Source organism: Castor canadensis, chromosome X, assembly GCF_047511655.1.
Source record: "Castor canadensis chromosome X, mCasCan1.hap1v2, whole genome shotgun sequence".
NCBI classification, from domain to species: Eukaryota; Metazoa; Chordata; class Mammalia; order Rodentia; family Castoridae; genus Castor; species Castor canadensis.
Window position 1 is genome coordinate 105241115 of NC_133405.1, and position 26201 is coordinate 105267315.

Consider the following 26201-nt stretch of genomic DNA (forward strand, 5'->3'; position numbering starts at 1 on the left):
TGGGGGGTTTGAACTCAGGGCCTCATGCTTGCTGGGCAGGCATTCTACTACTTGTTACTCTGCCAACCCTGTTTTGTGTTGAGTATTTTCAAGATAGGGTCTCGAGAACTATTTGTCCGGGCTGGCTTTGAACCTTCTGATCTCTGCCTCCTGATAGCTAGGATTACAGGCATGAGTCACAGGAGCCCTCCCCAAATGATTTATGTGGTGTTGTGAATGAAGGTAATGAGTTTAAACCCACCGTATGCACACTTACACTTAACGCAACTGCTCACAGAAAACCACTCTTTGGTGATAGGTAGCAGTACGACAGGAGTGCTGGGATATTATAAAGGGAACTCAAAAATGGAGAATCCCTGGTTCAGTGTAGACGTGCTGAAAGCTCTGTTCTCCTTCATGACCTGCAAGTTAAACTTTTATAGGCCTAGGCTTCTGGCTCCACATTCTTGTAAAACACCTGCTGAGCACCCTGCCCCCCAAATGACTGACAAGGAGAAGGCCCGACTAACTTTGCTCTGGAATGCATACGCATCATTTATGGCCCTGTGCACCTGATTACAAGTGAAGAAAAAAAAGATCTAGTCCAATCTGGTTAAGGTGGGCTACTTTGACCCAGTTGCCTTTTGACAATTACCATGTCATTATAATTTCATTGTACTTTGAAATATCCCACCCCACCCCCCACCATGTTTTTTTCTTAGGTGGTCATGGGTAATTGCACGTGCAGTGATTCTTGAGACATGTAATTCTTTGACAACTTCCAAGTCAATCACTCCCTGTAGGCTGGTCCAAGCCCCCTCAACTTCAAAAAAAAAAACCTGTGCAGCCTCATTGTTCTCGACCTCTTTCTGATATAACCCACTTTCACCTCTGAAAGTGTCTTTATAAACTTCACTATTCTTTTTGTGGAACTGGGATTTGAACTCAGGGCTTTGCACTTGCAAACACACCTCCAGTCTATGTTGCTCTGGTTATTTTGGAGGTAGGGCTCTGAACTATTTGCCCCAGCTGGCCTCCAACTGAGATTCTCCCACTCTTAGCCTCCCAAGTAACTACAATTACAGGCATGAGCCACAGGCAACTGGGCTTAAACTTCACTTTTTGGTGGTACTGAATTTGAACTCAGGGCCTCCCGCTTGCTAGGAAAGCGCTCTACCACTTGAGTCACTCAACCAGCCCTAGACTGGATTTTTTTTTTGTTGCTGTACTGGGGTTTGAACTCAGGGCCTACACCTTGAGCCACTCCACCAGCCCTTTTTTTGCCATGGGTTTTCTCAAGACAGGGTCTTGGGAACTATTTGCTGGGACTGGCTTAGAACCCTGATCCTCCTGATCTCTTCTTCCTGAGTAGTTAGGACTACTGGCGCCCCGCAAGGAGGTGCATCTTTAATCAGTCACCACGGGAGGATTTCTATGAATGGACAGTCCTTTTGTCATACAGGAAACATTCTGAGTTGAGAACTGACTTGGGATGAGCCCCACATTACTGCCTCAGACATAGGCACTGCTCCCTTGGGCAGGAGAGCTCACAGGTCAGCCTCCTGTTTGGTGTGGTACTAAAGTTACCATTGGGACCGGTGACACCCACAAAAGCTGCTGAGGGAGGGAACTGGATGGATTGGTGCTGAATCAGGGTACATTGTTAGTCACTTGAAAATAAGAGCTGCTATTTTCTTTTCCCCACAGGACCTGTGTTTTCAAAGAGTACATTAGTACTTTTTGTTCTTATTCCAAGTAGCAGCTGAGATGAGCTACCCCTCACGTGAGCTACCCCATGCAGTGTCAGTACAACTTTTCAATATACCTATTCTCAAATGAGGTTCAAAAATCAGCTACAAAGAGAGCAGACTTCTTCAGTTTTCAAAGTTGTCACATCAAATTTGTACCAAAAGCTGGGTCTTGGTGGGAATGCACACTTAAACAAATTGCAAGAGCTACTGCAATTAAAGTAGTCTAAAATATGGAACATAGTATTTTAGGATGCTGGTTTCCTTTTCATTGAGACACAAAATGGAATGCTATCTCACATTTTATACATCAGCAAATTCAGAAAACTGAAATACTCCCTTATCCCCATTAACTAAACAGAAGGCCATGCTTTTTTTTTGGCGCAACTGGGGTTTGAACTTAGGACTTCACACCTGCAAGGCAGGCAGTCTACTGCTTGAGCCCCATTTTGACCTGGTTATTTTGGAGATGGGGTCTCCCAAACTTTTTGCCAGGACTGGCCTTGTGCCACAATCCTCCTCATCTCAGCCCCCTAAGTAGCCAGGATTACAGGTGTGAGCCATGGGTGCCTGGCCTTAATGTTTTTAAACTGACCTTGCACCAGACTTCAGTACCTAGATTTGGCTGACATCACATACACGGTACTGACGGTTCTAACTTTGTTATTTTCAGTTCATTCTGGAATTATGTAAAAATTCGAGCATTAAAGCAGCTTCCCTATGATATAAACCATTTATTTTCTATCTTCAGCCTCATTCTTAAAAGCACTTGGCGGAATTAAGTAAGACTGATTGAAATTTTCAATAAAAGGCACTAGCTCACCAAATGTAAGCAGTCACTGTCTCGGTTTCTCATGTTAAGCACAGCCTGAGGGTCTGTTTCCCTAATCCTCCAACAGAGCACTCATTGGTTCAAGAAATGTAGCACAGACACATCCTGAACATTCAGACACCCTAGAACATGGAGTGTGAAGGGCTTTCCTTCAATACACTACATGCCCTCAATGTCGACCTATTTCCTCGGTACCCTGTGTTGTCCTAACAGTCATTGTGTAGGCAGCTCTTAGGTGGGTCAGAAGGCGATTCTATACCTTTGTGAACCAAATACTTCTCTAGATCCACCTGAAGATTCAAATTTACTACCTGACCAAAATTACCCTTTTTTGGGGTGGGGTTGGGGGGTGGTGGTGGTGGTACTGGAGCTTGAACTCAGGGCCTCACACTTGCTAGGCAGGCACTCTACCACTTGACCCACTCCACCAGCCCCATTTTGCACTTTTTAACATCTATACAATTAGCTGCAATAGAACACAAATCCATTTCTATCTTGCAAGGCAGCCACCACCACCAGGTTTTGAGGGAAGGAAGGCAGTATTCTAGTTAAGCCCGCACAGGCACAATAAAGCAGTTGAAAATTAAAATCCCATTTTCCTTTTTTTTTTGGCAGAATAGAATTGGTGTTTGAATTCAGGGCCTCATGCTTGCTAGGCAGGTGATTTACCACCCGAGTCATTCCACCAACCCTTTGTGTGTGTGTTGGGTATTTTCAGGATGGGGCTAGTGAACTACTTAACTAGGATGGCCTTGAACTGCAATCCTCCTGATCTTTTAAGTGAAGTGTCTGAAACTTGTTTTGTAAAGGTTAAGTTTTTGGGCTGGGGGTGTAACTCAGTGGCAGAGCACTTGCCTAGTGTGTGCCAGACCCTGGGTTCCATCTCTAGCACTACCAAAACTCAAAAAAGCTAAAGGAAAAATGCAGGCCACTATGAATATTGTATAAAATCATCCCAAGACTATGCATATAAAGCATATATGAAACATAAATGAATTCTATGTTTAGATTTGGGTCTAAACATTTGGGATATGCCAATAGCCAAAGTCCAGGAAAAAAAACTTAAACACTTTTGGTCCCAGACATTTTGGCCAGTTAAATTTCAAATGAAAATGGTATAATCCAACTAGTGTTTTCCAAAAGGGAGAAAAAGATACTTAAAAAAAAAATCAGAAAAATTAAATAAAAACTTGGGTGTCTTTAGCAGTCATCCTTGAACCTACCTAACTTTTCAGAAGCACCAATGAGTTTCTATAGAAGTCATATTCCCTTGGAATATGACAGTGAAGAGTTACTTTTTATATAGTAGATACTGAAAAACAGCGGATGTGTCTTTTTTTTTTTTTTTTTTGGTTGTACTGGGGTTTGAACTAAGGGCCTCATGCTTGTTAGGAAGGTGTTCTTACCACTTGAGCCATTCCACCAGCCCGTTACTGAATTTTCGCTACTGTAACTTTCCTCAAAACATGTTATCTACTTTCAGATTTAAAAGAACCCTGAAACACCATCTATTGAATCATCTTAGAAGTAATACATTAGGCCAGCATTCAGATTACAGCTCAATCTTCTTACATATGAAAACGCTTTAGATCTACACAATGACTCTTCGTATTTCCCTTAAAAAAAAAAACAATTTCCTGGGCTGGCGGTTGGGGGTGTAGTTTGGTGGGAGTGCTTGCCTAGTATGCCATGCCTGAAGCCCTGGGTTCCATCTTCAGTACAAAACAAAAAACCCAAAAAACCCCACAGATCCTAGAAATCCTATTTTAATAAATAAAGGGAAAAACCAAAATTTAATTTATAAAGTTTTATTTTTGTATATGTGCTAAATCTTAGGAAGTGTGGACAATCTTTATGTCAGTCTGTTGGCTTGTAAAAGGCTAAGAAGTATGTGTGATTTGGATGGTGAAATTGTCTTTTGGGAATGGATTTCAAAATAAAAAATTTGCACTCATCTGTGACTTTAAAATATGGTGCACCTTCCCCTCCCCTTTTCTTATACCTGTCAATCCAGAGGAAAAGTACTACATTTCTGCAAACACAAAATAATTGTTATAAATACAACTGGCAATAAGTTCTTAATACATTCAGCACTTCCGTAGTGAATTATCATACCCAAAACATTATTTTCAAACACTAAACACTCACGTAGGTGTAGGATCAATTCCGGTTGAGGCCCTATGATGAAACTGACTTTTCCTAGGCAACACAAAACCTGGGGTGAGGGGGTGTTGTCTTCCTTTATTGCAGTGTGTTTGTCCTCGTACCTTTAAACTAGAGATCAAAACTGGGCACTTATGAAAAGGCAATTTTCTTATCCAGTCATAATTCTAAATAAGGCAGGGTATATCCACCAAATTAACCACAAAATTAAGCCAAGTAAAATAGTTCACAGGAGAACGTTAAGGTGGAAAAATATTAATAAAAACCTGAAAGAACTATTCTTAGTCATCTGAATATCCAGACGGTTGCTTTCCTTTACAAAAATAATTCAGTACAAGGATTAAAGACTTAAGTTACCATTAACTAATAAAAGTTAATCATGAAAAAAATAGAAAACGTTTTGATAATTCTAAATTCATATACATCACAGCTAAAAGATACAGCTGGGAAATTATTACCAATCAATGAAAGAAAAAAAATCCAATTATGTTCTCATTTCTGCCTGTACGATGCTGAACATGAAAATCTGGTTGGTGGAGGGCTTAGAAACAGCAGCAATTCGGTTTTTACCAAGGTGTACATTGAAGTACTTAGATCCAACAGGGCCAAAGCCCCAGTTCACACAATTTTACAACTAAAATATGTTTAGTTTTTACATTAATAGATTCTACTGTCTTCTATAGGATTATCATGCCACTTAGAAATCTGGGAGTATTTCTTTCAAAGGAAGACTAGCGATTCTGCAACAAACATTTAAAGTAGGAAATGTGGCTCCAAAAAAAAAAAAAAAAAAAGTTGAGGGAGAATTAATAATCTTTAGGCACTTTAAGACTTGAAATTTAAAATGTGCCTTTTATGTTTAGGAAAAGACTTCAAAACCACCACCATGTTGCTCTTACAATGATGACATGCACCTTAAAATTTCTGATTATACATTAATGCTTGCCTAAGAGTTAAATAAAATAATTTGCACAAACAAACAAAAATAACTCTGTTCACTCTTCCTCACTCCTGGTCACAACATAGACCCAGTCTTTCTCAAATGGAGGGAAACATGAAAAAGCAACTAAAGAGAATCTCCCTCCAAAGAGAAAAGTTCACAGCCTTTTAAATGTCAAGTTTTTCTTATCTAGGAAATCCTTAAGTTTTAAAATTAAGTACATTACATACTTTTGTTAAGGAGCAAGAAATATGAAAATCACCTTTCAGATGGTGTAATTAACAATAGTAACATCAAAATAAGGTTAACCTACTTTACTACTTGAGAAAGCTAGTAATTGAACTTTGGAAGTTCAGTGTCATTTGGAAGTCAAAACTTCCAAATGGAATTGCAAACACTATACAACCTTTGTTCAAACTTCAATTCAGGCTAGGGGTGCAGCTCACTTGCCTAGCATGCGCCAGGCCCCAGATCCCTAGCTCTACAAAACCAAGACCAAAATCAATTCAGATGTAACATATTTAAAGTAAAAACAGAACCTTATCCGGTGTCAAAATTTCCTAATACTACAGAAAACCTAGAAGCATAGACTGACTATATATAGAATATTGCAAATAAGATGCCCAAATCTTTCCCTTAAATACCTGCCCCTTTTAATCACAAAATAATGCAGTGCTCAGTTTTGTTCAGTTCTAACTATAGCCTTTTGATAAGACATTTTCCTATTAACTAAACTGTAAAAAATACAACCAAGCTTGTGCTCATTAAATATACATGTATATAAAAAACATACAAAAAGTACAAGATTATTAGGAAACTTTTACAGTGTTAACATCCTGTTTTCTCTTAAGTCTTTAGTAAAGGGCCAAAGGTCCAATCTTTCTGTGCACAAAAACGCAGTATGACTGAAATCCTCAACTCAGTGTTATGCCTATGCTTGCTATGCACAGAATTAACTTTCCATATATAGTCCTTTAAAAAAAGAAAGGGGGGGGGGCAGGGAGACAAAAAAGTAACCAAAAAACCAAAAACACCACAGGACAAATATTCTTCTTAAATCAAATTCTATTTGTGAATTCAGCAAAATAATTTCTATAAAATAAAACAGCAAAATATTTAAATAGAATAGGGTGGACTGTATCTGTTTGCAGGGTTATTTGGTTTTTAGACAGGTTCCAAAAATTACACACATTCAAGCCACCAATTTAAATACAGTATTAACTGATACGTTCCTTATCTTTAATCAAATGTTTATTCTGAAATTGTAATACCTCAATTATATTAACTAACCAGTAGTTTCTTTTAATTAGACCCTGCTTTGAACGTTAAAATTTTTGGAATAATGGAAAAGGAGCTAGGACAATTCTCACTTTCAAGTAAAATTGTGACTGAGCAGAAAATCAGCCAGGTATCTTGGTGCAGAGGTACTCCAAGTACTGTGGGATTCTGATGACTTCCACATTATTGGGATTCAGCAGAAGGAAAGTTTTAGAAGATTCACCTAATAAGCTCTACCAAAGAAACAAAACAAGCACACCAAATAGTCTTCTATTATGCTCCAGCATCCTGGCATAGCAAATTTTTGCATATTTTTTTAAGTCTTTCAAAGTCCCATTACTGATACTTAAGTGTTTTTATCCCACCCAGAGACTGAACTGTCAAACATTAGAAGGAACATATGTGCAACTGAAAACTGTCATATTTCTCCCCTCGTTTTATATTTTATATTCTAGGTGTAAGAAGGAAAAGCTCTGAGCAATGCAGCTGTCCTTTGAGACAACTGCAGTCATTATGGTAATTTTTTCCTCATTGGCTACACTAACTTGGTGTGAAGCCATGCTAAATGTTACAGCATAACTATAGCTTCAAAGTGATTAACCTAATATCAGAATAAAAAGGCAATGAAAAAGATCTAGAAACAATGTTACATCACCAATTTTCCACATCAACCAAATAATTTAAATGTTACCAGCCTTACATTGTTCATAGTAAAGTTGACTCCAGTGGCAAAGAATTAACATGAAACTATTGTGGTGTGGCTGGCATGAATGGGCTGTTTCGTTGCTGTTGGTTTATTTTGTTTTTATAAAGGAGTTTGATCCGACTGCCATGAGGCAGGCAACACTGGCTGCATAATGCAGTGGGTATAACAAGAAAATTATTTTCTGTAGTTTTTGTAGATCTGAGTCTCATCAAGAAAAAGGTTTCTTGCTTAAGAATTAACAGTCAAACATTAATATACTATATACACCTTTGCCATTTACACATTAGCATCAGGCCATTTATTACAAAACACTATACACTTTCCACTGCAGGCGGGTTATATATTGACAGCAAATTTCTGCAGATAAGACAGTGAATAAACTCTCCACTCCAATGTTGATTAGGAATAGTTTTTCTAGTTTTAAATATTAGCCAGACACAGAAAAAGGTTGGACTGTAAGGCCTGGGTGCACAGTCTTGATGGAACCAGTTAATTATGTGCATTTCACTGATCCTTGGTCTGAGGTGGGGATACTTCTTCACTGCCTTCATAATTTTCTTGTGCTCGTTGGCCAGTTCTCTGAGGGTTGTTCATGTGATGTGCTGCTGGGCCTGTATATGGCTGTCCATGCACGTGATTATTCTGGGAAGGGAGAAGAGATTTGCACATTAAAGCTTTTCTCATAGTAAGCAAACTTTAAAATCATGAGCTGAAGTTTGTGAGAACTTAAATCATTTGGGCTGGTGGAGTGGCTCAAGTTGTACAGCACCTGCTTAGCAAATGTGAGGCCGAGTCCAAACCCCAGTAACCACCAACAAACAACAAAAACCCAAACAACCAACCCTCCCCCCCTCCTTTAAACATATTTGGGCTAATAATGAAAAAATTAATTTAAAAGAAAAAAGGCTAGTGTAAATACAAACCCCAAGCCTGCAAATAAGATCAAGTGATTGTATGTCTATACAAATATTTGTCAAAAGTGATTTTTAGTGGCCGTTTAGCCCATTATTGCTTTTGGTTAAAATTCTCCACAAAGAATGGTTTATGAGCTAGCCTACATGAATTTTGACTTCCAGATGATAAATCTAGCCAATGAGTCAACAAAATCTGCAAGTGCAATGACCATGAGTACAGAACAATGTTAATGAAAAACAAAACAGCAGTATTTGAAGACCAAGTAAAGTGGCATGATTTATAAGCTTTTTCAGGGCTGAGCAAAGTTAACTTTTCTCTTGTGGATTTGGTTCTTTAACCTTTTTAAATGCCTGAACCCTTCAGGGCTCTCATTTTTTTGTGTATATCCCCACCAGCCAAATTAAGATCTTCAACTTTACTTTCTACAATTTGCATTCTGAAAATAAGTATGTTGACTATGCTCTTAACTGTTCGGTATGCTTCTATTTATACCCTGAAATCTGAGAAACAATTGCTTAAATAACGTTTCTTAAATTTTCAGACCAGCAATACCACTATCTAGGAACTTGTTAGAAATGTACAGCACCTGCCAGAGACCTACAAAACCACACACTCTGGGGTAGGGTTTAATATTCTGCCCTGTAGCAAGCCCTCTAGGAGGGCCATATCTGGGTTTTAGAAAAGTTCTCATTTAGGGTATTACTTCTAACTTTTTGTTATTTTACAGTTAATCACTTGTGGAAATCTGCCAAATCCTGTATTTTTTTCCCCCTGTAATTTTTATTGTCACTGAAATCTCAGGATAAGTATGCAAGGAATGCTTACTTTATTGCCACACCTTAAGTGTCTTCAGAATTCGTTGGTGAATTGCTGGAGGCGTGGCTCAAGTGGCAGAGCACCTGCCTAGCAAGTACAAGGCCCTGAATTCAAACCCCAGTACCACCAAAAAAAAAAGAGGCACACGATAGTCTGAAAATTTGTTGGTGGCTTAGCCTATTAGAAAATGTCATAATCCTCTGCACTAAACAATGATCATCATTTTATATTGACATGAGTTGTATCAGTTTTAGTAACTATCAGCACCAGAGAGGCAGCTATTTGATAAGGAAACCAGCACTGGGACAAGTTCAAATTTGTACCATCACCCCATTCCTCTTCTGATCATGCCCCTAAAGCTGGTTTAGGTAATTCCTCTATCACTTCACAATCACAGCAAAAATTCTGTCCATCCGTGAAGCATAACAATTGGTTTTAAAGGCTATGTGACTCTTTACCTGCTGATACTGAGATCCAGGTGAATGAGGGTATAATGGGGCATCTTCGGGTGGAGGCGACTCATGCTCATCTGGGGCATCTTGGTCATCTGGCTCCTAATTTTAAATATTTAAAGAAAAAATTATGTAGACAAAGTGAAGCCCATCTTTTTAAGTTTTTCTATTTGAACTAAAATTTCAAAATCTACAGATTTTCTACTGTTAGTAGAAATTTTCTAACAATTTCTTTTATTGTAACTAAAAACCCTGATTTGGTTTCTTTTAGAAATACATCTCTTAGGTAATTTCACAGAAATTTCTCTCCAGAAGGCAGCTCCCTCATTAACTGACCACAACATACTCTAAACAAACAAAAACTTTCTTCCCTTTACACTATCATCCATATATAGACACTGGCCTATAAAGTAAAGAATTACTTTGCATTCTTCCATTTCTATCTGCTGCACACTGGTGGCTTTTTTTACCTCCTCTGGACAGAGTTCACAAGCCTTTGCAAGTGTCATTCTAGCGCTATGTGATCTCTCTAAGAAATAGCCATTTGATGTTTCATTGCTTTGCACTGGGGGAGACCAATTGTTGTAAGTGTATTGAGGATTGCCAGTGTATGGTCTTCTTTCAAGTTCATCTCCGAGCCATTCAACTGCCCAGGTCCACTTCCTTTTAAGATCTCCATTACCCTTCAAAAGAAAATAAGAACACACATGTGGTAACAGGATTTTGAATACTTCAAAGGTAACTTAAAACGACACCCCCCAATTCTCAGAATTATCTTCTTTTAAAACAGAATTTTAATTCAGATTCAGAAATCTACAAAATTTTAAGAAAAAACCCTCACCTGCAGGATTTGGTAAGCAACAGGACAATTGCTAAAGAGAGCTACCATACATTTTATACACTGGTATGCTCTTTTTTGATAGTGATTCTTGGAACGCTGGATTGTGTCAAACAGTCCATCTCGGTCATCTGGAATTCCTTTAAGGGCATTATGAATTCTGAAAGATAACCAGATACAAGAAGATTAAAAACTTTTAGTTGGGTGCTGGTGGCTCATGCCTGCAATCCTACCTAGTCAGGAGGATTGTGGACCAAAGCCAGCCCAGGCAAATATTTCACAAGACTCTATAGCAAAAACAAAAACAAAAACAAAAAAAACCCCCAACTTCACAAAAAAGGGCTGATGGATCAAAAAAAGATTAAAAATGTCTAAAATTACTAGCAGCTAACATTTATTGAGTGTCTATTATAGGCCACTCAATAAATGTATGTGATAGAGTCATTTAACACTAGACAGTGGAGTAGGTACTATTATTAAAAAACCATTGAATGGGTGAGAAAATGGGTAGTTCTTTTTTTTAAACTGGTTACTCAAGGTCATATACAACTAGCAGTTAGACTCAAGTTCACACTCTTATTTGTTAATAAAATATGAAATGATATTACACAAAAGTTGATTTCCCACATTTAATTCAGCACATGTGCCTTATTATTGTCACTCCCTCTCCAATGAGCCAAAAGAGCTAAGATGTGCCTGACTTGTTTAAAGCTATAAATGTTGTAATAGTTTAAACAGAAAAATAGTAAATATCAGATCTCATTAAAATTAACTCAGATGTAATGTTTCAAATTCTTTGATCATATAATAGTACTGAATAATGCCTGAAATCAATGTCAAGAGTTTGGAATTACTAAATTTTGTGGCTCATGAAGACTGATTTTTGACTTAATGCTATTAATGCTATTTTAAAAATATAATTAGTACGAGGACAATTTGCAAATATAAAATAAATCCTGGTAGTTGCAATCCTAAAACTAAAAAGATTGTTAACATTAACATCTTGTTATAGACCTTGTTTCCTTTTTTCTTTTTGCGGTACTGGAGTTTGAACTCCGGGCCTTCATACCTTCTAGGCCCAGCGCTCTACCACTTGAGCCATACCTCCAGTCCTAAAACTTGCTTGCAAGTTTGTTTTATACTGACAGATGGGAGGCAGTCTGCTACATATATTTTTAATGGTTTCCCAAAGTGAACTATTACACTATAGTCTCTATGGAAAGAAAAGTCATGAAACTTGACAGAGTTGTCAACTTGAGATAATTTAAAGTTAATATATTAAGCGTCTACTACAAAAAAAACACCCCCCCCCAAAACCAAACAAAAACAAAAAGTAAATAGAGGAATTCTGGGAAAAGCTTGAGAGCCAGTTAAGCTGGAAAACCTTAAATCAATACTCGAGGTGCTTTGCTGGCCATCTGCGAAAATGTGTAGAGCAGCAAAAAATTCGGGTTGCTCAGTCTGTACTTCTCTAGCAGAAGTTGAAAAAAGTGATGCTCCCTCGTTTTAGCTTCAACAAACGTCTTTCTCTGAGGTCTATGGATAGCACTAGAGTATTTCTTAGTGATTTTGGTGTTTTAAAAAGCATCTCCACAAACATAGCGCATGCTGTTGAGTGTTCCTAAACTATGATGTGCCTTACAGAGAACTTGCTTTAGAGAAGCTCAATGCCAATGAATTAACAATACATATCAAATATAGTGTCTTTAAACAGAAGCACACATTAAAATCATGCCTGTCAACCCCAGTTCCAAGGGAGGCTCCAGGCCACCCCGGGGCTGAAAAGTTCTTGAGATCCCATTTCAAAGGAAAAAAAAGGCTGTGTGGTAGTGGTGCATACTTGTCATGCCAGCTATAGCCGGAAGCCTAAAGTAGAAGCACTGCAATCCAACCCAGCCTGGAGAAAAAGCAAGACAATACCAGAGAAAAATGGGCTGAGAAGGAACTCAAGTGGTAGAGCACCTGCCTAGCAAGTGTGAAGCCTTGAGTTCAAACCCAAATTAAAAAAAAAAAACCCACCAAAAAACCACAAAACAGCAGGTAAATAGTGGTTCACAGGAACCCAACTCTACATCTTGTCCTAGAAGCAGTGGTTAAGTATCCACTATCAGTGTTTGCAATGACTATAGAATGAAACAACTATAAAGAGAAAATGACCGTACTTACTTAAGGACTACTTTTAGGTAACCAAATGTTATTTCATGTAATTAATTCTAAAACTAATACAACCTAAACCTAAAATAATCCTAATATTTACCAAAAGTATGCTAGTTTAAATAATTCAGTTTAAAGAAGAAATTTTGTATTAAGTATGAAACTTGGGCAATGAGGAAAAAAATGAAATTAAATTTGAGGGAAAGGGAGAACTTGTTTTTCACCTTTGTCTTGAGGGTTTTTTGTTTGAACCAGGGCATTATACTTGCTAGGAAGGCTCTCTACTGCTTGGGCCACTCCACCAGTCCTGTTTTGTGTTGGGTATTTTTGAGATAGGGTCTGAAGAATTATTTGCCCAGGTTGGCTTTGAACTGTGATCCTTCTGATCTCTGCCTCCTGAGTAGCTAGGATTACAGGCACAAGTTACCGGTGTTAGACTTGTCTTGAGTTTTTTAGTTAGGTGTAATACCTGGGCAAGTCTAATTATTCTAGCAATAAAAAAGAAGAGCATCCACCTGTGAGTCTGCCAGGAGTCTTCAATCAGTAAGATTTGTAAAAGCAGATCCAAATAGGGCCGGAGTTCGTAAGTGTAGGAATATGCAACCTAAAAACAGGTGAAGACACAGTGAGTAATATATTAAAAGAATAACAAATCAAATCAGAGATGTATGAATATTTATTTTTCCTTTAACCTGCCAAAGAAGTTCACTGAGCACAGTGGATGAGAACTGAGGATTCTCCCAGCAGCAAAAGCGAAGCAATTTGACGGTTTCCTCTGAGTTACTACAGTCTTCGATGATTTTTTTCACATAACTTGTTCTCACAAATAAAATGTCGGCCACATTCTGCTGAATTGGCATTATAGGTTGTGATAAATTAGGATCACCAAAAGGATTGGGAAGAGGAGGATTACCTAGAACAGATTTGGCATCAATGAACAACTAATAAGCCTCTCCACAATAATATAGACTTCACCACAGAAAACAGACTATTAATTATAGAAAAATGACATTGAAAATCAAATTTCTAAGTCAAATGAAGAAAGTAGTATTTGTTATAATAAGATATACCAAGATGATATAATGCAGTACTGGGGTTTGAACTCAGGACCTAGCACTTGCTAGGTAGGCGCTCTACCACTTTGACCCATGCTCCCAGCTCAAAAATTAATTTTTTATTTTATCATTTTTACATTTACTTACATGTGTATACATTATTTGGGCCATCTCAACCCCCCCTCGAAATTAATTCTTAAACTACATCATATAAACAAGGTGGCAACCTCAGCAGCAAGCAGACAGAAAAAAAAAAGATTCCTATTGAACATATTAAAAAGGTACAGAACCCAAATATTATAAAATATTCTCAAGTATGGACTTTCCTTCAGACTCTTAGATCTTCAGAAGTACATTTAATCCAGTACTATATATATATATCCAGCAGTATTAAAAAAAACTTTTACCATTTATTGAAGATTGCATTCTTGATGAAACATTGCAACAGCGAATCAGCTGTGACACTACTGAATATAATTTGCCTAATTCGGCATACTGATACTTGATTGGAGGACCTGGACCTTCATCTAAAGACACAAGCATAAAGGTAGCAGGTACACTCAGTTTTAGCAGCTGTGTCTTCTCTGCCACACCTATAGTAAAGGAGGGGGGAGAAACAGGAAAAAACGGATAAAAACAAGACAGGAAAGCATTAGGATGGCAAGCACTTCATGAATAAAAAAGGCAGTTATTCAAATTATTTGTCTTCAGTTTTATGCTAAAAAGCATATCATTTTTACTTGGCCTTCAGAGACTTATTTAACCAGGATAGAAAATTCACCAGTTGGGTAGATTTGAATATTAAAACCATTAAACAGTGACCATGACCACAGTGTCATACGGGCCACAGAGAAGATGAACTTTCTATGGCCTGGAGAATCTAAGGACTGACCTAGACTGCAATCTTTATTCTAAGGATGACTTAAATTAAGTGACAAATAAGCTTATTTTTGGAGACAGAATCCCACCAATGCAGTCCAGGCTGGAAAATTCAATTAACCACAGGGACAAATGGGAAGTAAAATACATTATATATACATTTATGGAAATATCACAATAAACCCCACTGCACAATTAAAAAAATGTGTTTATGAAAAACTTTCTGTCAACATCTGGTACCCGAAAGAGCTGTATGTTCTTCAGTTAAGAAAATTGTATCAACAGTATCCATGGAGAGAAATCACTTCATTTCTAATATGGTCATCCTATTCTCCCCAGTATTTATCCTTAACTGAGTAAGTTTCTGAAATCACTTCGGTATGCATAGTGAGTAGTTTTAAAAAACCAAGACACTGTTTTCCTGGCCCATCTAACATTAAACTGTGATACTGGCGGAATAAAAAGGTGTGTGTAGGGAGGCCCGTATTAGTAAGTTCAAACAGAAAAAACCTGAAATGACGGGACATACAACTTAACTTTGAATGGAAAGTAATGCAAAAATCTGAATGCTATCAAAACATAACAGCTAAGCTAAAGATGGTATTTTTAGATAAAGTTTTATTAATCACTAAAAAGAAATGATCAGATGTTACAACAGTCTACTTTGAGGAGAGCTGTCATACAAAGGTAACAAATAGTAATTTCATGAATTTTTGGGGTTGGGGGCAGTACTCAGGGCCTTGAATTTGTTAGGCAGGTGCACTACCACTTGAGCTACTGTGCCAGGCCTTAAGTGAATTCTTGACTTTTCTTCTTCTTCTTTTTTTTTTTGGTGGTGCTGAGAATCAAATCCATAGCCTCACATGTGAGGCTACACTCTCAGCACCCCGAGTGAATACTTTTGAGTATTTATAATCTCTAAGTTTAGTTTACTTCAACAAAACTTGTTAAAGATCTCTACTCAAACTTGAATATCAAGACCAGCTTTTGGAAAATACAGATTCCTTGCACTAACTTTGGGATTGAGTCAATCAGCTTGAGACAGGGCCTAGAATGAGTATGTTCAAAAGCAGCCAGATCAGCACTTGGGGATGAAAGTGGTAGAACACTTGCCTATTATGTTCGAGACACTGGGTTTAATTCCCAGTACCAGCAGACAGATCTGGCAGCACTGCTTTAAATAAATAAATAAAAAATAAATAAATGACACACAGATTCTCACTTGTGTCTACTGTAGAGATAAGACAACTATAAAGTACACAGGGAAAAGCGCAGTGTTCAGATAAAATTCACAATAGGTTTTATGGAAAAAAACAAAACTTGCTACTTTATTTGTCTGAATTCAGGGCCTCAATGCTTGCTAGGCAGGCGCTCTACCACTTGAGGAACTCTGCCAGTCCATTTTTGCGTTAGGTATTTTTGAGATAGGGTCTTTCAAACTATTTGCCTGGGCTAGCTTCAAACTGTGATCCTCCTGATCTTTGCCTACTGAGTAGCTAGGATCATAGGCATGAGCCACCGGCACCTGGCCTGTTTCTACTTTAGGTTATATTTCATCACTTGATCTAAATAATTTCATCATTTATGTTAACATGAAAATCTAAATCCTTACCTAAATTGGCATACATCACGAACAAGTTGAAATACTGCTGTAAATGACGTCCATGCTCTGAAACTTCCCTCCTCAAGAGATTTAGTACTGCTCTTAGTAAGTGATCACTCAAGCTTAAATTGTCGTAAGCCTGTAAAGGATAAAATATTAGCTGTTGCTCCCCAGCAAGGTATAGGCATAATTCTATTAGTACAAAAAAGTGACATGTATATATACGCTGAATACAAGCACAAATTTCTTAAGGACTGATTACACAAACTATTAAAACTGGTTGCATGGTCATATACAAACTCAGATGTGGAACTACTCTATGGAACTCAGGGAAAGAGGGAAAGTAAAATAATAACAGAGCATCAGTAATATCACATAACATAAGATGTGAAGGTAGAGACTATAAGGATTTGTATTGAAAGCTGTTGAAATATGGGGGGTAGGAGGGAAAGGATTAAGGAGAGTAATGGAAGGGGTTGAATAGACCAAATTAAAGTATATCCACAGGGGGCATATGTTGAGACACCCCTTTGAACATCAGCTTAAATATTATTAAGGAAAAACAGGTACAGTTTATGGGGGGGTATTAGTGGGAAAGGAGAAGGTCAATGAAGGAGATTAAGGTGACAGTATATGGTAGATGGATTTCATACACCTGTATGAAACAGAACTAAGAAACCTCTTGCAATTGCTTTATGTGGGGCAGGGAAGGGGTTGAGGGGAAGAGACGATGGGGGCAATGTAACTATGAATCCCCCCCTCAATACAATGAATATATCCTAATAAAGAAAAAACAAAAGAACAAAACTGGTTGTCTTGTTGAAGTCTGAGGCAGACTTCATTGTTTTGCCTGTTTGTTTTTTTGAGACAGGGTCTTGGTATGTAGCCCAGGCTGGCCTTGAACTTTGTAATACTGCCTCAGTCTGAGTGTTGGGATTATAGCTGTGAACCATCAAGCTGGGCTTCAGATTTCATTAAAAACCCTTCACACAGTTGTAATTAAGAACAAACATATCCATTAAAAAAACCTTCGCGATTAAGAAAATGTGTATTTTTTGTGTGTGGTACTGGGGCTTAACTCAGGGCCTGTATCTTGAGGTTCTCCACCAGCCCTTTTTTGTGAAGGTCTGCCCTCCTTCCCCACCCCTGCCCCAGTAGGGTCTCATAAATTATTTGCTTGGGTTGGCTTTGAACTGGGATCCTCCTGATCTCTACCTCATGAGCAGCTAGGATTATAGGTGTGAGCCACTGGCACCCGGCAAAAAAATGTATTTTCAACAGTAAGTTTACAATTTAAGTTACTGCATATAACTGAGTAGGGAAAATTCACTTATGTTTTTAAACAGCCAATAATCACTATTCATTGCCATGCAGTAATTTTAATGCAATTCACAGATACTAGTGTGTGTGTGTGTTTGTGTGAGTGATAAAGGCAAACATATCAAAGAGTTTTATACAAGTTTGTGACTTTGAGTTCCAGAAAACACTATTTTTGATAAGCATTAATCATTAAAAAGAAAAGTGTGCAATTACCTGACTAGAAGGTCCAGGAGATGCAAAGGGTGAAGGACATGGCCCATCTTGCAAGGAAAAATGTGCAATAAAAACAATAAGTTTTGCAAATGCACCCCTTACTTCTGCACTAGGACATTCCAAAAGGTATTCAGAGAAGCGATTTGAAACATTAAAAAGGACATTATGAGCAAACCAAAAACGTACATTCTTGCTGTGACGAAGGAGAATACACAATGCATCATACCTAAAACAAACAAACAAAACTTATGACTATCAATTCAGTAACTTCTTTACTTAAGTAAAGGGATAGATCCCTATGAACCAAAAAGAAAGACCTTTTACTGCCAGAGAGAGAAGCAGCAGTGGCTGCTTATAGTACTAAAATTAATATTATGACTTGGTCTATTCTGAGTTATAGAATAGGTAAAAGCTCTATCAGCCTCTAAAAATCCATTATCAAATTGTTCTTTTTCCCTGAACATCTTACTTCTGGATGAGTAAAAACTGTTTTGTTTTATAAGGTTTTCTAATGGCTTCCATACTTTTACAGTTAGAAACTTAAGAAGACCATTTAAAATTTTTATCCTTTGAATCTATGGTAAAATTTAACCTAGGAATTTAAAACCTAATAATTTCTCAATTAAATAGCTTGGACTTTTCAATCTCATTCTTTAGTCTTTTATATAGGGATGTCAAAGATAGGATACAATGTTAACAGAAGCACAATACAGCTTCTGAATTATACTGTACTGCTACCACTGCTACAAAGAACCCTTAATGTTAGTATAATAGGAATGAAAATCCATCACTATGTACCAATCACTGGCAGAGCCACGGACTATTTTCTTTGTGTGAAATCCTGTAGTAAAGAGAAACCGAGCAGCAAGTTGAATACTAATCATAGTAATTTCTTCTGCTTCAGGCAACAGGTGATCTTGCCCTATAAAGAAAAGGCAGATTAAAAAAAAAAAAATCACATTTTCAAACAAGCTTATATTTCAAGAAGTCCTAAATTTCTTAAAAAGACAAAAACAAAAAACACCTTCCTCAGGCTACTTATGAAATAGTCTTTATTTCTGATTTTAGCAGCTCATTATGTTTCAAACTAATGTTCGAGTCAAAAACAAATTGTTACATCAAAAGCTCCTGCCTTCAAATAGTAAGTCAATACATACTGCTAAAAGGTAAAAAGTTAACTTAAATGTGACTTTAAAAGTAAAAATTTAGACCCACCGAAAGTAAAAATGTTAATTTTATGAACTTAAAATGTGTTGATGCCTGCTGAAAAAATTCTACAAGTATGTATTATTCTTTATTACTAAGAAGCTAAACTTTTTTTTTTTTTTGGCAGTACTGGGGGTTGAACTCAGGGCCTCATACATGCTAGGCAAGTGATATACTACTTGAGCCATGCCCCAAACTCTTGACACTTACCCGGAGGAGGGTTTAAATAAACCCCATTACATGTAAGTAGTTTTTTCATAAACTGAAAATACTCCAAACTGTACTGCATTCGGTTATGCATGAACTGTACATTCTGTTTCCGTACACTTCTCTCAATGGCTGACGGCATAATAATCTGATGGGGTCTTGTAGTGATAGCAAGCTCTGATATGTATCTTATCAGCTCTTCATCTTGGTCTATTGTATCCATTCGTTCATAAAAAAGTATATAAGCATTCCACCACCTTTTCTGGCGCCTGTATGACATGCGCTTCATCATGTGATCAAACACTTCTCCCATGTACTCTCCACCAAAACACTGATTTTTCATTTCTTCGTCGTCATCCATTTTACATTCTGTTACATCTCCATCATCAAATTTATACCAGCGATTTCTCTCACCATCTCCACCATTCCTTTGAATGATGTAAGAATAATAATGTCCCCCACTTGCTTGACCACTGTGTACAAGTACACCAACAAGTCTGTATTTTGTGCTTCCTGCTATATCACTTTCAGACTGCTCATTCTGTTGTATCAACTGACTTTCTTGGTTTACATTATCTCTTTCCAACTTAGCAACACCTGCAACTGTGTAAGGTTCCATGTCCAGTTCACGAGGAAATTCAAAATAATCATTGAACTTGATTGCACATTCTCTTTCCCAGTCATAGTCGAATCGTTTTAGTTGGATCGCAAGAACAGGAGGTAATTTTTTAATTAGCAAGCGCTTTACAGTATCAACCTAAATAAACAGAAGTTGTTACTGGATATACTCCACTTCAAAAAAGTGAACGAGGAAAAAAAAAATCCAAGAAATCTTTTAAATACTATAAAGTTCTCTTAAGTCTTACTTGAATTGCTAACTGTAATGAATGTAAGTAATCAAGGTAATTTTTCACAGTTGATTTAAATGTTAACTATAATAATTAATATGGAAATGACAAAAATCAGGGATACAGATATTACTTGTTGCCTGGTTTCAACAATGTCACTGCTATGTAGTCATTATTACTTACTTGATGTTTATTGTTCCTCTAATGAAGGTTATTGCTGTGGGCAAACTGAAGGAATACAGTTAAGTACAGTAGCTACTATTTATTGGGCAATTAAATGGTGGGTACTATTCTGAAAGCTGCACAAGTAGTACCATATTTGATCCTTATAACCTAGTCAAGGAGGTAATACCAAACCTTAAAGATGAGGATTAGGAGTTCCCCCGCCCCCCCCCCCCCGAAAACAACCAAATTCTTCAAAATCCATTAAATGTCAGAATAACTTTTTTTAAAAAGTGGACAATCCATACCTTTTTATTGCATTTTTCACAATGATATGCATTTGCTCCTTCTAATAAGTCTCCTTTGACATACTGTTCCAAAGAATCCAGAAGATTTTGGTGATTTCTAATGTCTACATTCAGAGTCGTAAAAGATTCTTCACATTCGTACCTAATTAAGAAATGATCAAAAGGAATTTACTCCTTTTCTCAATATTTATCTATGAATACTCATAGAATGTTACCAATACTGGTAGCTAGAATTTATTGGTTATTTATTCTGTATTGGTCACTGTATTAGTTGCTTATACACTGTGTATACTAGGTTCTTTGCCTTCATGACAAATTTGCTGGAGAACTATCACCATCATAACTTCAGGAAAACAGGTTCAGAAAGGTTAATGTGGTCAAGATAACTAGGTGAAATGGTGGTATTATTTTTTAACCAGGGGAAATCACCAGGGTCAGCACCTCTGGTATGCAATGGATAAGCTCATCATCTTCATAATCATGGTATCACCCAGCCAGGTAAGTACTGAAGTTTTTATTTATTTTTTGCGGCACTGGGGTTTGAACTCAGGGCTTGGTACTTGCAAAGCAGGTGCTCTACTGCTTGAGCCATGCCTCCAGACCTCAAATGGTGTTTGGAAGCTAGGTCTGCCTCGATACACAGCTTAAGCTCTTCATAGTCTACCATGCTGTTTCAACTGTAGTTTAGACAGTAATAATGGTCTCTGGGTAACTGCTCAATTCTGTCATTGTAGTAAAAGCAACTAGCCAATATATAACTGAATGAACATGTTCATTATAATAAAACCACAGAAACATGTAAAAAGGCAATAGACTGGATTTAATCCCTACTCTGCAGTTTGTTGACTGCTATTCTAGGTAAACAAAGCCCTGTAATAGACTTGGGATCTTTAAGGTATGAAAGAAAAATAAGACTAGTTTAGTTGTTTATCAGGTATTAAGGATCTGACTTTAAGATTATGTTCTTTTAAAAATTTTCACTTGGCAAAGAAAACAAATCTTTCCAAATAATTTGAAAAACTATTTAATACAGTTTGGCCTGTACAAAATACCATCTTACTATGATAACTTGATGAAATGGAATTGCAAACCAACCATTAATTGATAAATGTGTTAAGTCACAGAAAGTAAAACTTTGATGTGATAGGCATAAATGTGTTTATCAGTGATGAACTGATTTAGACATCCTTAAATCAAACAATTTTCTTTTTAAGTTAAAAGTTTTCTTTTCTCAATTCTTGCTGTTTTGTATGCACGCATAACTTAATAACTGACACTGTTCTGAAAGTATTTAATTTGAATAGGAAATACTACTTCAAGCCTGTCACTTACTAAATGATGTATTTACAACATTAGGTTAGTAAGATAAAGGGTAAATTTTAATTAACACCTCTAGCTATGCAAAATGCCATCTTATTTCATACTCTTAAAAGAATTTAAAGAGTATGAACTAGTAAGAAATTAAGCAGAGTAAAAGAAAAAAATTGACAAAACCCAAAAAACATACCACAGTAGTCAGGTGTGTTTTAGGTATTTAATAAACATTAGCACACTCTACCTTTGCATGTAAGAATTTTATTTTGGTTAGTATGCGAACACAGTATGCATTTTTGCTATGTAATTAGCACTTACCTATGTGGACAGCCTTGGCAAATCTTCTGATCAGCGAAGGACCCTCCTAAGACTTTACTTAGCATAGCTGGATGTCCTAAGGCTTTTAAAGCTTCATCTAAACTATCTACCAATGAATTAAAAAACTCCAAAGCATCATGTTGTTCACGAAGATTAACAGGCTCACCCCAAAGCCTAAGGAATGAATGGAATAAAACATGTAACACTCATAACAATTATGTGTTATATTTTTTTTGGGGGGGGGGAAGCAACATAACTACAAAGACAGTATATAGAAACAATTACATGAGGAATTAGGGAGAAAAAAGAGTGCAGTGGAGAGAGTGATGCTCATTGTAAAAGTGGTAGTCCAATGGCAAAGAACTGCCATGAAACTATTGGTGTGGTTGATTAGACAGTTTGGCTCCAATAAGGGTGATTCCTTCAGGTAATATGACACATATGTGCATTTTGAATCCAGACGAAGATGCTATTAAAATGAGGTGGTGGATCTCTCATACAGATATTGTATTTTACTTTTATTCTGTCTAAATTTTGGATTACAAACAGTAAAAAGAACCTATTTACCCTTCATTAAACTGATTTTCCAAAGTGAGAAAAGGTTTGACTTCTTGTAGTATTAAATCTCTTTTGGGTAATCTGAGGACTTAAGTTAGGCAAATCAATCGTGAGAAAACAATCACTTTTGTGTGCTACGAAATGAGAACTGGAACTGCTAAAGTTCAGGCACTGCTGGAAACTATCAGTGACATCTGACTTTGTAACTAACAAAGAGAATGCAAGCATATTCACTTTGACCAAAAGAGTCAACAGATGAATTTTGACTATGCCAGAAGAATAGCCTTTTGATAAATTCTTCTATGTGGCAAATGATCTCATCTTAATCATATTTTACACAAATAGTTTTTATGCATTAAGTTTAAAATCAGATATATCAATATCATTATTTGTGAAACCAATTTCATTTATTAGAAATGACACCAGTCTATTCTTTTTACTCTCAAACTAAAGCTGACTCCCCATACTTTCAAACATGTACACAGTTAACTTATAGAAGAGTAAAGGTGGACTGGAGGTGTGGCTCATACGATACAGTGAAGCCCTGAGTTTAAAACCCTGTACCACAAAAAAGAAAAAAAAAAGCTATCCATTGTAAAGTTATTCTTTACAATGGAGAGATCTAAGAAAACAAGGAATCAGTCATATCATGAGCAATTCAACAAATGAATACCATGTACCCCTCAAATGCAATGAGAAAGCTGATGGCATCATTAATGTACTTTTTGGTTCTCCTTCCTCAAAAGTTTAATCTGAATCTAATCATGAGGAACAATCACACAAATGGAAAAAAAGACATTCCGTAAGACAACTGGCCTGGATGCGTCAAAAAATTTCATTGCCACGAAAGTCACAAGGTAGTCAGGCACTGGTGGCTCACACCTGTAATCCCAGCTACTTGAGAGGTAGAGATCAGAAGGATGGCAGTTCAAAGTCAGCCCAGGCAAATAGTTCACGAGACCCTATTTCGGAAATACCCACACAAAATGGAGCTGGTGCAGGGCTCAAGTGGTAGAGCGCCTGCTTAGCAAGCATGAGGCCCTGAGCTCAAACCCCAGTGTCACAAAAAGCAAAACAAAACAAAACAAATCGCAAGACAAGGGGATGATTTTAGATTAAAGGAAAATAAGGAAGTAACAAAACTAGTGTGATTCTTTCCTGGATACCAGATTGCAAGACCCCCCCCCCCGCCCAAAAGCTATGATGATCCCTTTGAGGAAATATATACTGGTGATTAAAGATTATTAATTTAATGCCAAATTTCTTGGGTATGGTAATTATATGTAAGTAGGGAAAACTGCCTTATTTTTAGAACATACATGCTGAAAGTATGCAGGGATGAAGTGCCATGTTTCTAAAAGCACCAACACTAAGCACTTATACCAGAAGCAGGGAACTGAGGAAAATAGGATATACATTCCGCAGGGATCCCATCAACAAAATCCAAACTATGAGAAAACTTACAAGGTGCAACTGCCAATAAATAATTGTTAAGGGGACAAAAAGAGACTAAACAAAGACTCAAGAGTCCTTATTAAGCTGGCAGAGTGGCTCAAGTGATAGAGTACTTGTCTAGCAAGCATGAAGTCTGAGTTCAAACCCCAGTACCACCATAAAAAAAATTATTAACCAATTGTGGTATATGGAAAATCATTTGAGATAATTGGGTAATTTCACACACTGATCATATTTGATATTCAGGAAGTTTTTTAAAAAAGACATTGGTGTTACATACTGAAGTATCTGTAAGTGAAATTATGTATCTGGGATTTGCTCCAAAATAATGTAGAAAATAGGTAGGAATATACATTAAACAAGACTGGTTGTACGTTGACAACTGTTCAAGTTGGATGATCAGCATATAAGGGTTCATACTATTCTATTTGTGTTTATCAGACATTTCTATAACAAAGTAACATTTTTAGACTAAAGAATGCTAGCATCATATAGTATCCCATGAATATGTTCAATTTTTATGTGCTAATTAAAACAATTAACAGAAAAGGAAAGGAGAAAAAAGAATGTTGCCCGTCCTTACTATGAGTTTCTGAGTCCTATGGGGACAATAAAAAACATCTAAAGACACAATATTACTATTACTTAAATACTGAATATAAAGATGTCTTTAGTTTACCTGAACTGTTTCCAAAATCCTCTGGGTACATAGTATTGTAGTCGAGAAGCAGCTAAATGACCGAAGATGACCTGAAGGTGTCTTAGGACACCAATATTGTACTCCTTCCTATCTTCTGTTTTACTTAATGCTGGTTTGTCTTCAAATTGTTGAGGATATCCAAATACATCATCTCTGGGATCGACATTGCTCTAGAAGCCAAAAAACTCATTAATGAGCTAATTTAACATGTGTTAGAACATGATCGAACCTTGATGACATTATGCCAAAGCCAGGCATGGTGGCTCAATGCCTATAATCCTAGTACTTGGGAGGCTGAGGGCAGGAGGATCATGATTCAAGGCCAGCCTGGGATATATAGAGAACCCTGTCCCAAAAAGAAAACATAATAGGCAAATACTTTGATTCCACTTACTTATATGAGGCACTTACAGTAGTCAAATTCAGAGACAGAATGGTGGCTGTCAGGGGTGGGGTGGGGTGGGTAGGAATAAGAAGCTGTTCAATGGGTACAGAGTTTTAGTTTTGCAAGATGAAAATAGTTCTGGAGGTATATGGTTACATGAATACAGTTAATATCATTTTAACGATACATTTAAAATTGTTAAGATGGTAAATTATGTGTATTTTACCACCTTGAAAAAAAACAGACCTGGGTGCTACAGAGAGTATGTTCCCAGTTACTTGGAAAGCTGAGGCAGGAGGACTGCTTGAGCCCAGGAATTAAAGGTCAGCCTGGGCAACATAGCAACATCCTGGCTAATAAAACAAAACAAAATGAAGCAAGTAGTAGTGGTAGAAGATGTAACATGAAGAAAAGAATTGTTAGTGGTCATGATTGTATGACAGCTACAGAGAATTTTGTTTACAGCTAACTGAACATCTTTCTGTATGTTCTGAATTCTGAAACCTTTTTTTGGTACTGGGTTTGAACTCAGTTTTGGCTTACACACCTTGAACCACTCCACCAGCCCTTTTTATTGTGAAGGATTTTCTTGAGATAGGGTCTCATGAACTATTTATCAAGGCTGGCTTTGAACTGCGATCCTCCTGATCCCTGCCTCCTGAATAGCTAGGATTACAGGCGTGAGCCACCAGCATCTGGCCTGTTTGAGACTTTTGAAATAGAAACAGACAATATCCAGTCTCTGCCCAAGAGAAACTTAAAGTTCAGGGAAGGAAAATAAAAACAAGCAAAATCAAAGCACATCCCATCACCCGCCCCAATCCTACAGTGTAGTTGAGTGCTAGACAA

At 37.1% G+C, this 26201-nt stretch overlaps 1 protein-coding gene across 5 annotated transcripts in view; it reads right to left on the bottom strand.

Moving 5' to 3' along the window:
* Nucleotides 1-6709: 6709 nt before the first annotated feature.
* The window catches only part of Usp9x (ubiquitin specific peptidase 9 X-linked), a 96982-nt gene continuing 77490 nt past the window's right edge, over nt 6710-26201 (bottom strand). For 3 of the 5 annotated variants that reach the window (XM_074062242.1, XM_074062240.1, XM_074062241.1), the window contains exons 32-45: nt 24947-25137; nt 22255-22428; nt 20623-20764; nt 19308-20061; nt 18690-18813; nt 17892-18117; nt 16368-16497; nt 14284-14469; nt 13514-13734; nt 13337-13425; nt 10671-10827; nt 10252-10512; nt 9836-9931; nt 6710-8288 (exon numbers count right to left, since the gene is read on the bottom strand). In XM_074062242.1, coding sequence (XP_073918343.1) covers nt 8151-8288; nt 9836-9931; nt 10252-10512; nt 10671-10827; nt 13337-13425; nt 13514-13734; nt 14284-14469; nt 16368-16497; nt 17892-18117; nt 18690-18813; nt 19308-20061; nt 20623-20764; nt 22255-22428; nt 24947-25137 — 2889 coding nt within the window. In that variant the 3' untranslated portion in view covers nt 6710-8150. The remainder of the gene's footprint in view (nt 8289-9835; nt 9932-10251; nt 10513-10670; nt 10828-13336; nt 13426-13513; nt 13735-14283; nt 14470-16367; nt 16498-17891; nt 18118-18689; nt 18814-19307; nt 20062-20622; nt 20765-22254; nt 22429-24946; nt 25138-26201) is intronic. The other 2 variants (XM_074062245.1, XM_074062244.1) reach the window with 1 other exon arrangement.